Genomic DNA, 14,028 nt, shown 5'->3' with positions numbered 1-14,028 from the left:
AAACGACAAAAGATGCTTGGTAAAGATCTATATGCAGAAGGTGAAAACGAAAGGAGTTTGATGTTCTTGTTGAGGTTGAAAGAGCAATGGGTTGTGAAGAAAGAGAGATTTGGTCTCTTTGAGCTTGATGTTAACAATACTTTGATTTTTATGTTGATTTCCCCTCTTTGCTTGATTTTTCTCGTATGTTGTCTTGTCTTCTTCTTCGTTGGCACCGGTACAAGTCAAGGCCATTACATGTTTCTCCTCAGCTTTTACAGTAGAGAAATGGGAGTATGAGGAAGAAGAATAAAGAGGGGAAAAGAAAAAAATAAAGGAAAAAAACTAATATAATTTTTTATTTAGACCAAAACGATGTTGTTTTGGTCCAAATTTAATTTTTATAGAGATCCAAAAGTACACCATCTTAATATGTCTTAATATAAGTTTTTATTTCATAGCCGCTAATTATTTAACATAGAGTGACAAAAAAATCCTATGTATAAAGTTCAATAAGTAAATTAAAAACTTTTAAAGTACAGTAAATAAAATATAAGTGAATTACATAGGGGAGAGAGAGTAAAGTTCAGTTGGTAAATTTATAATTTACCCTAATTTAAATGATGTTGCTGATAGGTGTGTTGGTCAAATTTTATATCAAGTTCAATCAATCCGACTGGCGGACTGACCCACCAACAGCATATAAGAGTAGTTGTTGCAAACCATGTAACACAATCACAACACAATGTGCACTTTCTATTTGGCTAAATATAAATCTATGTGAAAGTTATAGTTTAACAATCTGCATTGCGATAAGAGCAATGATGATAAACAAACATCACTATATGTGTAGTTCACACGGATTCTTCTAACACATTCTCACAATGATAGCTTACAAGAAAAGGCATATACACTGCTCGGAATAACTTATCAGTCGTCGATTCCCTTTGTTACACCGAGGACAATTGCAATTGTAGCAAGAACAGCCTGCACAAGTAACAGCCCCATTAAACGGGTCTCTAAGAACCTGTCTCGAGGAAGAGAGGGGCAAAAGGGTTCCAATGCACCACGGCTTTCATAAAATTGGAAAAGCAGATATAAAGGATACTCACAGCAATTGTGCAAGCAATATATCCCGGTTTCTCTCGGTGGTCCATCCTCTCCCTCGCACAGAGTAGCATCAGCAATCCAATGTACCAGGGGATGGCCCCAAGGAAAAAACCAATGATGAACCTTCAAAGAAGAGATCAAGAACCATAGACTACTTAACTGGTAGCTATGATTGAAAAAAACAATAACCAGTACAATAATAAATATTATGTGGATTATGCTCCAGATTTGGGTTTTGGGTACACATTCAAGTGTCGGTCAAATTCATTTTAGAATATATTTTAGCAGACCATGTCATGACATTTATTGCTCTGGTTCTTCATTTTCCATGACATGGGTATGGAGTTCTGATGCACCATAATACCATATATATCAAAATAATGGGAAAATGCTAGCATGCCTGTGTTAGAAACTATACTATCCCCTGAATCCAAGTAAATGAGTTTAACGATGTTGTTTCACAGAAACAGGGACTTTAAGGAGACAAAGAGCTATACATCTCATGATAGCACTAGGCTGATAAAAGGGACCGTTATCAAATTTGGTCCATTCAAGCATTCATGTGAACATCTTATAGTTAAAATGTCTTAACAGAATATAGCTGCACATGAAAAAAATCATCCAAGAAGTGATCCTCAAGTAAGGCTCAATAGATGCAGGCTGTGCATTGCATTTCTTATCCTGTAAGTTTCTTGAAATTACAAGCATCCACCGTACCAATCTCATTATTAAAATGTTTCCTTATAGTCCCCCAAAGCTCAATGCTACAAGTCATAGCTTTCTTACAAGCTATAAAAATTTTGAGATTTTTTATTAACCCACAACAATAGGAGTAGAGAACATATTCATTAAGTTGTTATTTGCTTGACATTATGTTTTAGAAAATCTTAGAACAACAAAACAATGCGTGACTTACAGGAACCATCCAAGGCCACAGCCACAGCATGGTAGGCGACGCTCTCTTACAGGTCTTCCTTCAGCAACAGCATAACCTATACATCAAAGGTGTCAAGGACAAAGCATATCTAGAACATAAATATTTCATTAAAACAATGCAGGATTTGCCGTACGTGAGGAACACAAATCTCATTTGTTGAAAATTTTGTTTTCAACAGAATTATATACGAGAAAAGAAACTCGGACGCACCGACTTGAATTAAAAGAATACCAAAATATTACTGATCTTGCGATACATATCCATGAATCAAAACATTCTAATTTCTTCTTGAAACTATTATGAAATTTATAGTAAAATATGTCAACCACAATAGCAAAACATGGATTAAAACCCATGCTCATCCTCAAAAATCGGAAAGTCTTTCTATTGCATAAAAAACATAACAAAGCAGCTTGTATATCTAGGCAGTCATTTCCACATCTTCTCCGCTATAGTCATAAAACCCTTGCTGCTTTATAAACACACCTATCTTCTTCTAAAACATTAAAACAAAATTGGATCTTACATCTTCAAAAACGTGTTAATCATTCAAACCAACAAAAACCCAAATCTCAAAATCCATCCTTTGATTAACTAATCACCGAAAGAACAAAGTCTTTTCTGTTATTTGTAGACAAAGACTACCTGGAACGGTTTGATAACCTTGAGAATAATACTGAGGAGGAGGAGCAGAGAGCTGATGGAGGCCAGGCGGCGGAACAGGCTGGGGAAACCCAATAGCAGGGGGGCCATGGTGTTGAGGAGGAGGGTAGTTGGCCACTCCTTGGAAAGTTCCATATTGATTATGCTGGTGATCTACAACTACAGCTGTGTTTTTCTCGTCACCGCTCATTTTTTTTTCCTTTTTGGATATGCTTATGGATCAGCTAGAAAAAGGGAGAATGATTACCTTGATGTTAAGATTTTTGGTTTTTATGAGTGGTGGGATCAGATTGAGGAAGCTGCCTCGGCCTAGCTACCAGTTTGTCATCTTCACTTCACAACTAAAATCATTAAGACTTTTTTCTTTTTTGATCTTTTATTATAAAAAATTGACTTTTTTATCTTTTAAAATATTTACGTGCGAAAGTGGATAAGCTTTTATTTGTCAAATTTAAAAATTAAGTCGGTTGATTACTTCATATGAAATAAATGGAATATTCATTAATTCGTTGAGTAGTGAAGATGTTCACATTATCTAATTTCAAATATTGATATTTATTTTAAAATATAGTATTTTTTAATTAATTAAAAAATTAAATTATTTTGTTAGAGTTGTAAATGAAACGAGTTTAAATAAATGAAACGAGTTTAAATAAATGAAATTGTGTTTATGTTCATTTGTTTATTTTTAAAAATTTACATATTCGTTCCTATTTATTTAAATTTTTAGGCGTTTGTAGGTCTAATATTCATGACATATTCATTTAACGTTTACGAATATATTCGTCAATGCCGAATAATTAAAACTCTTTTAATCTTTATTCGCAAACCAAAGAAACATGGTGAAACTACATCATTAGTTCTTAATTTCTTTATATCATATAGTTTGAATTCCAAAATTCACTTTATTTTCAATTTAGTCATTACCTTCGCCATATTTAAAATGTAGAAGTATAAAAGAAAAAGGAGAATCGATTAAACGAGCTTAATAAACGAGTTTGTTTGTGAACATAAATGAACATAAAAATTTGTTCATATTCATTTATTTAACTTAATAAATGACCATATACAACCAATTCGTTGAAATCTCTGTTCATTTACACCCCTATATCCCATATAATAGAAGGACTAAATGGAATCGATCCATATAATAGTAGGAGTAATGTGACCCATTTAATAACAAAGGAACTAATTTGATCATGTCACTATAATATAGGGATCTATAGGTACTTTAACCTAAAAGTAAATTATTTTCACCCTACTGTTTACCCAACAGCCAAAACTCGTTGCTTCCCGCCGGTCTTACTTCCAGCCTCAACAACGCAATCGAGACCCGATGTTTTCGTTTCGGCCGCCATTACCAAAGCTTCTATAACTACTTTATTTAGCTTTACTTTTTTCTTCTTGTTTGATTCATTTTTTGTTTTGTAATCGCTGCCCCAAACTCATTTCAAAGCTCTGTTTTTTACTCGTTACAAGAACTCAAATCCCAAAGCATCCAATTTGGTGATTGATGAACCCTTGGTACAGTCTCTTTCCTGTTTGATTGAACTTTTCCTCATTAAATGCAAGAAAAATCTTCTACTTTATTATAGTTTTGGTGGTTTTGACTTAAAACTGATTTGATGGAATTCTTTTGGCTCTTCTTCTTTATCATTCTTTCCTTTTATTTTGCAAAAGGGTTTGTTTCTTTGCTATTAGTTTATTGATTGAGGTGATACTGAATACTTGTAGGGAAGTGGAGTAAAGTAAGGGATTTAGCTGTACTTGGTTAAACAAATTTGTTTCTTTTTATTGTTGAATTTGAGCATTTAAGTTGAGCTGTGCAAGATTTGTTTAACCAAGTTTGCAGGTTCTTTAGTTCTTGATGTAACTAGCAAAGTTGCAATCGATCCGTGTTTTGCAGGTTTCTTTTATGTATATATTTTGTGTATGAATTCAGATCCCAATGATTATTCTAAAATTGTTTACTCAATTATGCGTAGCTTAGAATCTTATTCTTGGAGTTTATGGAGCAATTCTTGTTGAAATTTGAAATTTGTTTTCCATCCATTTATTCATCCTTTTCTTGTAGGCTTTATTGTCAGTAGCATAATGGAAATGGAACAAGGAACAAGAAACAAGTATAAGGGCAACAATCCGCAATTGGAAACATTGTTATAGAGCTTTATTGCATATGAGATGGACCGCTGCTTTCGGGTTCCATTTATCAGTGGTTGGTTTAGTGGGAGTTGTTGACATCATATTGGCTGTAATAAGAGACGATAAATTGAGGGAGAAGAGAAAGAAACACTTGGTTCCTGGGTTGCAAAATCTTGGCAACAACTGCTTCTTGAATGTTATTTTGCTGGTTTGGTTCCTTTAAGCAAGTAGGTAGTTTTGTTTTTGTTCAGGCTCTGTGGCTGCTAACAAAAAGAGAGACGAAATAGGAAATAGGAAATGAAAATTAGTTACATCTCGAGTCTTGTTTCTTTTTGCTTTTGTTAGTCGGTTGGTGCTAATTTTTCATTAAGGAAAATTATGGGAAATTTTGTTCATTTTGGGTTCTTGAATCTGCAATATTTCAGGCTATGGCTAGCTGCTCATATTTTCAGCCTTTTCTTCAGAAGATACTGGAAGAATGTGAGTCTACACTAGTTGAGGGGCAGTGTGAAAGCTTGCCACTTACAGTTACTTTATCTGATCTCTTAGAAGGTAACATCAGCACTTTGTGAAGTGTTTTGCTTTCTCTAAATTTTCTATATCATGGGTATTTTAATCCACTCGAATGTTGACTGTAAGTTTTTTTAAATTTCCCCAATGACCATGGCATATAATATGGTACCTCAGCTGTGTCTCCGATGATTAGTTTGGTTGAGGATCAGAAATACATGTTTGACCTTGTCAACCTCCTTAGAGACTGTATTCGATGTGGTCATCGCAGCATGAGCTATATATATTCCAATTTTGCAGAATTAGGCATGGCTGGAGAAAGGAGAGTTGCATTAAGCCCGCATAAAGTCATGTGTGCATTGGCGCTTTATATTCAAAATTTTGATTTAACAAATCAGCAGGTGCATTTGTGTTTTTGATATTTTATCCATAAACTTAACACCATCTAGAGTGTAATTTATCTCTTATGTTGCTTCTACATGCAGGATGCAGCTGAAGCATTTCTCCATCTTTTGTCTTCTTTAAGAGAAGAATTTTCTATTGTCTATCTTTCCAGTCAAAGCACTTTAGCGGATATTTTTGCTTCTCAAATTTGTAGGATTCTGACTCCAGAAAGGAAGGAGGATAGGAATGAGCAGAAAAGATGGCAGCAACACTATCTTGGACCATTTGATGGCATTATTGGTAGCATTTTAACATGTCAGAGTTGTTCATATCAGGTTCTTATTCCCTTGTATAACGCATCTTAATAATTTATCTTCCTTTTCTTTTGTTCATGTAAGAAAACCCATTGGTCAGCTATGTTTGAACATCTTTAAATATATGATTATGATTCATTATGACATAACCTCATTTGATAATCTGGAGTTTAAAAATCATTAATGAAATTTTTATCTAACCTCTCATTTTCATTTTGGTGTTTCCCACTCAAGAGTTCTTTGGATTTTCAATTTTTTCACAGCTTGCCCCTTTTCCCGGTGCTTTATGGTGTTTCTACCATTGTATGTTAACTAAAGGTTTTGCCTATTATGGGTGTTTAAGCTTGTAACTTCTTTGAAGTTTTATTTTATAAATTGTGGATCCTCCTTTTAACTCTGGTGCAAATTTGTTCAATACAATATTAGATGGCTGGATGTACCTTGGAGGATTGCTTATGGCAGTTTGTCCTTACTGAAAAACTCGAGAATTACTACTGCAGCCATTGTTGGCACAGTGCTGCAATAAAATATTTATCTTGTAAAGGAGCAAACGAGGTAGTGTCTTTTTTAGTACTATAATGTAAAAATTAGCTTGTTTTATTTACTTGATGACAAAAATGTTATAAACTTTGTCTCAGATTGAGATTGAAAAGTTGAGGAGATGCAGTGCAGAAGACTCCTGTGATTGTCGAAATTTACATTGTTTAGAAAGTCTACCCTGGTCAAATAACTTTTCCAATACTCTAAAGCAGCTACGTATTGCTCGTTGTTCAATGGTATTAATTTTGATGTATCAATTACTTGTAGCAAAGTCTGATTTGCTTTTAGAGTATCCATATTGTCGTAACTGTCTTTCGGTTGGGTCCCGGAATTCGGTTTCGACTTAAAAAATGTGTATTGGAGTCACCACCGACCATTTTAAAACGAATTTAGGTGGGTCGGACACCATCTTACCTGATCTGCATTTTTACCAGAAATGTGTCGGGTTCGGGAGTCGGTTACGGTCAAGGAAGGATTAGCACCCTTGAACCGCCCTTTCGGTACCAATTAATTTGCCGGTTATCTTAGTTGCGAAAATTCGAAATTTAAATTAAAATTTAACATACCCAATTCAAATTACTTACAATTGATTGATTTAAATACCCTTAAAGGATAAAAACGTTAGATTCGTAGCGGAGTATAAAATCGAATTAGGACAGCAAGTGTGCAAACGTGAGAATAATAAATAAAACAAGAAAAAATGAAAAATAACAAAACACGTAAAAAATAATAAAAATAAACAAAATGAATAAAATGTTAAAAAAATACACAGATAAAGGAAAAAAATAATAGAGTAAAAAAAGTAAAAGAAATTAAAAAGGAATAAAAATAATATGTACTATAAAGTAGTTCTTACTAAAACAAATAAAAATAATAAATATATAATACTAAGTAAAACAAGTAAAAAATAAAGATATACATGATATTAAAAAAATAGAAAAAAAAATAAAATAAAAATATAATATATATATAAATAAATAAAAATAAAAATATAATATTAAGAAAAAATATATATAAAAACATATAAAATATAATATTAAGAAAAAATATATATACATAGCAAATAGAGAAAAATTAATACATCTATATATATATATAATGATATAAGATATATATAATAAAAATAATATAATATAAATAAATAAATAAAAGAGGAATATAGTAAATAAATAAATTAAATATAATTAAATATATATATAGGAGACAAAATTAATATAAAAGTAAAATTAAAGGGTAAATTTCAAGGTAAATTAAATATTTAGATTAACTTAGGGGGGAAATATTAAATACTTTTAAAAAAATGAACATGCCTTGGGAGTAGATATAGGTTTGAAACTTCGAAACCCCACCATTTTTTGGTCATCAGCGCAACCCACGCTTTGGGTTATTTGAACCGAATCTCAAGAAAAATAATATGCACATGCGAGAAATGAACGATTAAATGTAAAAAAATGCTACCTTTTATTTTCTTTTCGAATCGTTTACAATAGTTTTGCCTTTGTATTTTTTCGTGCTTTCCTCTGTATCTTGTATGTAAATCGTCTGTTACAAATGGGGAGGATTACATGTATTTATAGTGAAAAAAACTAACTATTTTTAGAATCCTATTAACAATAGAATCCTAATGCAACTAGACTCCTTGTTCGGTTGTTGCACGTTTGTTGGTGTGATTGTTGCTTTAAAAGATATGGTGATGGAAGAGTCCTCTTAGGATATGAACTTTTGCTAGTTCTATCTTTTAAGAAAATGGGTGTCTATAACTGCCCCTCTTTGTCCTTTTTCGTGGAACGAAAAATAGGACAAAGATAAAAAGACACAAATTTTCGTTCAGTGGAGTTGAAGAATAACTCCCTGTCGAATTGAGTTGCGGATGGCTCCTCCGTCGCGAAGTCGAGTCCATCTTGAAATGATTTGAATCAGAATGTGGCTTCTCGTCGTAGTTCACTTTGGTCTTCTTCTCGGTTTAAAGACATTGACTAAAAATTCGACTGGAAAGTAATCCCTTAACTCCACAATGTGGTTGATATGCTCTCGAGCTGAATGAAACCGAACTCGAAAAGTCTTCGTTGACAGATAACTTTTCTCGACTTAAGCTATGCTGACGGGAAAAAGGCTTCTTGCTACTAAGGCACGGCTAACCCAGATCTTCTTATCGGCTTGAAAACCTCGATTGTAGCCGAACAATAGTGTGATTGAGGTGTCATCGAGCTGAATGGAATCGAACTCGACAATTTTCGTTGACAGATAGCCCTTCTTGCCTAAGTTATGCCGTAAATTTGATTTACCTCTGAGTTGAATGTAATCGAACTTGAAGGTCTTTGGTGATAGATAACCCTTCTTTGAGTTGGATATCCTTCGTCATGAAGTTGAAATCCAATCTAGAGATGGATGTTGCTTGTGTGCACAATTCCCCTTCGTCGTGAAGTTGAAACCGCGGGTGACCCCTTCGTCGTGAAGTTGAGCCTGGTAATTGGATATCCTTCATCGTGAAGTTGAAATCCAAGTGGGTAGTATTGTTCCGAGTCCAATATCCTCCGTCGTGAAGTTGAAATTGGCTCTGGAATTGGAAATTGTTTGTTGACAGCCAGCCGCCCCTTCACTGTGAAGTTGAGCTCGTGTTGTCTCGAGTTCAATATCCTTCGTTGTGAAGTTGAAATTGACTCTGAATGAAACTGAAAAGTTGTTTGTTGACAATCAGTCTCCCATTCGTTGTGAAGTTGAGCTTGTGTTGTCTTGAGTCCAATATCCCTTGCTGTGAAGTTGAAATTGGCTCTGAAACTAGGAAGCCCCTTCGTCGTGAAGTTGAGCCTCAAATAGCACGATATCCTCCGTCGTGGAGTTGAAATCGTGGATGTGCGGGTACGATATCCTCTGTCGTAGAGTTGAAATCGCGGATGGCTCATTCGTCGTGAAGTTGAGCCTTGACTTGAATATCATTCGTCGCCGTGAAGTTAAAATCCAAGTATTGTATGTTGCGAGTGAACACGATTCCCTTCGCCGTGAAGTTGAAACCGTGGATGACCCCTTTATTGTGAAGTTTGGCTTCGAGTTAGATATTCTCCGTCGTGAAGTTGAAATTTACTCTCGAGCAAATTGTGTCACTTTGAGTTTAATATCCTTCGTCGTGAAGTTGAAATTGACTATAGCTAAAACCTGAAAAAGTTATGCATATATGTGATGCTATGGATGCAATGCTCTTAGGTGTGCCTAAAATGCATATGCAACATATGTTATCTTGGGGCTCTAGAGAGAAATCTCGATCTTCGGTTGCCTGTTTGGAATCTTGATTCTTGAATCTTCAAGTTCTGATCCATGATCTTGAATTCTTCAAATGTTCAAATCTGATGTGCACATTCTATTTTTGATTTGAGAAATGCTTCTCGACCATCTCAAGTATGTGTCTGAGCTGAGTTTAACGGTTCAGATGATGATTCAAGAGAAGTTGTCTCGAAAGAGATAGAATTGTTTCAAGGGAAACGATCTCAAAGATATCTGTTGTTTCAAGAGAAACTGTCTCAAGGGAGACAAAATTTGTTTTAGGGGAAATAAATTCAAAGATTTGGTTTCAAGGGAAACTGTCTCAAGAGAGACGAAATTTGTTTTAAGAGAAACTGTCTCAAGAGAGACAAAACTTAGTTCCAAAAGAAACTGTCTCAAGGGAGATGAAATTTGTTTCAAATAAAACATATTCAAATAATTTGTTTCAAGGGAAACTGTCTCAAGAGAGACAAAATTTGTTTCAAGGGAAACTATCTCAAGAGAGACAAAATTTATTTCAAGGGAAATGATTTCAATGTTTATGTTTCAAGAGAAACTGTCTCAAGGGAGACAAAATTTTGTTTCAAGGGAAACAATCTCAAGAGAGACAAAATTCGTTTAAAGGGAAATGTTTTCAATGTTTATGTTTCAAGAGAAACTGTCTCAAGGGAGACAATATTTTGTTTCAAGGGAAACTATCTCAAGCGAGATAAAATCTTCTTTTTAAAAACAGTCTTGAGTGAAATGAATTGCATTCTTTCTAGTAAAACAACCTCAAGTGAGACAAAGTTTGTTTTAAGAAAAGCAATCTCAAGTGAGATAATCATCTGCATTAAATGAGACTGTCTCAAGCGAGATAAAATTTATATTGGAAATGTTGAATCTGAAGATGAATGTCGATCTTTTAATCTGTCGAGTTGGTTGAAGTGTGACTTCTTGCTGCTGAGTTAAGCAACCACCATCGATTTTTACAAACTCTTTTGAATCAAGTATCTTTCACCTTGTAGTTGAAACTTGACTCTAAAGCTGCAAAACTTATGTATGTGAAAAAATGATAAATATGATGCTCTAAAATGTATGCATAATGAATGAGTTATTGTTTTTTTCCTTGGACAGAATCTCATTTTTTGCCTGCTGGTTCCTATATGTGGAGGAAAAGCCTTCGGAAGATCTGATCGTTCGCATCAGGATTTTGAATCCCCGGAGATGCCCCAATATTCAATGTTGAATCTCCAAAAATGCCCCAACATTAAAAGTGCCCCTATTGTTCCTCATTTCTTGCTTCAACATTAATTCTAAGTATGAGATTACTGTCTGAGAGCCACATGTCATTTACCAAGATCCACTCTAGAGAGATTGTCTTGTTTGAAAAAATGTTTCTTTTTTATTTTCAAAGTTCTGAAAATATCAATTAAAAGAGTTTCGAAAAATGTTTAATCAGAAGTTTTGAAAATATTGCCCCTTTCACGGTTTTACAATTGAGACGAATCATAAAACTAGAGTTCATTGGATATCAAAGAATTAATTACAATGTTAATCTTTCAATAAATTATAGATATTTGACACGTGCCAAGATCAAAGCTATTTTTGGGAAATGGTTAAGTAAGGAAAGGATAAAAAGTCTCAGGTTATTGTGTTTGGTCAAAGGTTTGGCATTTTTTTGTTTATTTGATGCTCAAAGGTTTGATGGGGCACCTTGTATGCTCCTCTACTGGAAGTGTTCTCCGACTCCCAACTTTCATGGTCATGCTCGGATTGTGCGATGCCTTATCAAGGAATTTGTGTGATCACCTCAGCTGCCCAATTTTCGTATTCGAGTCGCCTTTTCAGGTTTTCAACTCGAATCCTCCTTTGGTTTCAAGACGTCATTCTTAATTTACGTCTTGAACCCCTGTGTTATTTTTCTCTATCATACATTAATTACACTGTTTCTTACAAATAACGATTAGTCCTGATGGACGGGATGAAATCTGAAGATAGTCTCTTCTGTTTAGAAAGCCATGTATGATTAGAAGGGACTTTTAAGGCATATAACATAGGTCATGGTTCATGGTTATGAAAGAAATGGATAAAAGTATCAAACAAGTTTTTAAGGGTCATTGAACCAAGGATCAATTCATTCTGATGTCTTCAATCATATCTTGCTCAATTTGAATCTACTCGTATGTGTGTCTCTCTTGATGCTCTATGATCTTCGAGTAGAGTGATTCAGTTATTCAGAAACGATTGTGCTTGATCAATCTCATTTGGTGCTGTATGATCTTCGAGTGAAGTGGTTCAGTGATTTGATCAATCTCATAGTTTGAATCTCGATGCATCGTTTGAATCGAGAGAATCTTTGCATATGTATATTGTCTTTTTTTTCAATTTTCCTTTGTTTTTTTCTTTTTCTTTTTTCTTTTTATTTTTTATTTTTATTTTTTTCTCCTTTTGTTCTGATTGAATCTTCGCACTTGGCATTTGGTTCACCTTTCGGTATCTCATCTGAATCAATGTCTTCACTCATGCGAGCAGATTTTCTCCACCTTGCCTCTAGTGTGGAGGGTGATCATTTGTTAGGGTTGAATCAGAAGAAAAATACTATAGGCTCAAAAGGGGACACAAGGGATATATATTTTCTCCTGTTGTGAAGGGATGAAGAAAGAAAGTCGTTCATCATTTCATACATGGAAGCCCTCACAAAAGAGATATCCCTAGGGGGATAGATTTTCAGGATTAATTTTATTCACATGAAAACAGTGTAATTAATGCATGGTATAATTATTTCGAGTGAATTCTTCTTTCTGCTTCTTTCCCCCAACATGTCTCAATGTTTAGGCTCCCTGCGGGATGCCCCAAGTTGTGTCTTAGAAGAATGCTTATGTTCAAATGAACAACTCAATGCCTTGGGTTTTAATAGTATAAAAATGTTAATTTTGAGTCTAAAAAGACAATGATGTGACTTTATTGACTCAAAGAAAGGTATGGGTGTATCAAAAAGATAAATGCATTGTTAAAAAATTTCAAAGGAATGTAATGTCAAAATTTGGTCTTTTGGGTAATGACCATGAGTTATTTTGGGTAAAGAATTAAGGTTTTTTATTTTGGGGTTTGAGACAGGATAAGAAAGGTCTAACCTTGTCATGTCTCAAAAATCCATAATTCTTGAAGAATTAAAAGAATCCTTAGTTCATTTAATATTCGAAAAACTAAAGATTAAGATTTGTTCAATTGCTCCACCTTAGAAAGTAGCATAAATTCAATCGTTTAAAAGATTAAGCGAACATGAAAGATCAAAGACGTGTTCAAACAAAACAATCCTCTAAGTGCAAATAATATATGCAATGTCCCTTCTTCGGCTGTCCGTCCCCTGAACCCATCAGGTTTTGGATCTCGCGCTTCAACGCCTTATAGTTCTCAAAGAAATGTTTGGAGCATCCTATGTGGAAACTGAAAATAGCTTCAACATCGTAGCCCTTAGGATATGTGGACTATTTTCTCAGATCATCTTGGAAGGCTTAGTCGTACAACCAGCTGATCGAGCTCATTCATTATGATTTCAGTTTTTTTCTTTTGATGTTACAATCTTGCTTCCATGTGGTGTCATGTTCTCCATGAAGAAATTTCATGTTTATGAAAATGCTTAAAAATGAAATGTAGATGCAAAATGCAAAAATGCATGAAATGTTCGAGGCATTGATCCAAAAACATGTCTGTTATTGTAAATAACCTTTATTGGGACAAAAGTGTTTTATCTTTTAAGAGACAATAAACATATTTAAAGGTACATCCGGACTAAATCCTCTAGACCCGGAACAGGTTGACTAGTCATTTGCCTTCGTCTTTCACCGGTTGAATAACCTGTTGAACCACTCCGGCCTCTCTGGATGAACCGTGAAAATGTTGAGTTATTTTTTTTACTGGTTCCCAAAAAGTGTCGAATGACTTCATCTCTGGCTTTCATCCTTTGCTGAATCGGAAATTCCATTGAAATCCTCCATCAAAGGGATTATCCGAAGTTCATTTGCTTGTTTCTTGAATTTGTCGACAGTGACTTGCCATCTTGTTCTTGTTGTATTTGAATGGACTCTCGAGGTCAGTAACCTTTTTCTCGTCTTGCCCCTGCCACCTTTGTCAACCCATTTTTGAAAAGTTAACTTTTGATGTACTTGATTGTGGGCACCATGTCTTCTTGATCGAACGTGACATATA

The 14,028-nt window shown here is 34.4% G+C and overlaps 2 protein-coding genes across 3 annotated transcripts; one reads left to right on the top strand and one right to left on the bottom strand.

Moving 5' to 3' along the window:
- Positions 1-694: 694 nt before the first annotated feature.
- On the bottom strand, positions 695-3,038 carry LOC120123258 (60S ribosomal protein L18a-like protein). Of its 2 annotated transcripts, none has more exons than XM_039142175.1 (4): positions 2,672-3,038; positions 2,006-2,081; positions 1,092-1,212; positions 695-966 (listed from the first exon to the last, which is right to left on the bottom strand). In XM_039142175.1, exons 1-4 carry the CDS (start codon positions 2,877-2,879, stop codon positions 910-912), a joined length of 462 nt encoding a protein of 153 aa, XP_038998106.1. In that variant the 5' UTR covers positions 2,880-3,038; the 3' UTR covers positions 695-909. The 2 variants fall into 2 exon arrangements, with proteins under 2 accessions (XP_038998106.1, XP_038998107.1); XM_039142176.1 differs by having other exon boundaries at positions 2,690-3,038.
- Positions 3,039-4,098: 1,060 nt separating this feature from the next.
- On the top strand, positions 4,099-12,687 carry LOC120123373 (ubiquitin carboxyl-terminal hydrolase 27-like). The gene is made up of 9 exons (XM_039142282.1): positions 4,099-4,213; positions 4,764-5,039; positions 5,257-5,383; positions 5,642-5,742; positions 5,827-6,060; positions 6,274-6,342; positions 6,466-6,594; positions 6,678-6,896; positions 12,655-12,687. Exons 2-9 carry the CDS (start codon positions 4,866-4,868, stop codon positions 12,685-12,687), a joined length of 1,086 nt encoding a protein of 361 aa, XP_038998213.1. The 5' UTR covers positions 4,099-4,213; positions 4,764-4,865.
- Positions 12,688-14,028: the final 1,341 nt, after the last annotated feature.

The sequence above is a fragment of the Hibiscus syriacus genome, unplaced genomic scaffold (genome assembly GCF_006381635.1).
Source record: "Hibiscus syriacus cultivar Baekdansim isolate YM2019G1 unplaced genomic scaffold, ASM638163v2 tig00110392_pilon, whole genome shotgun sequence".
Lineage (NCBI taxonomy): Eukaryota > Viridiplantae > Streptophyta > Magnoliopsida > Malvales > Malvaceae > Hibiscus > Hibiscus syriacus.
This window is presented reverse-complemented; position numbering and strand designations above follow the sequence as displayed.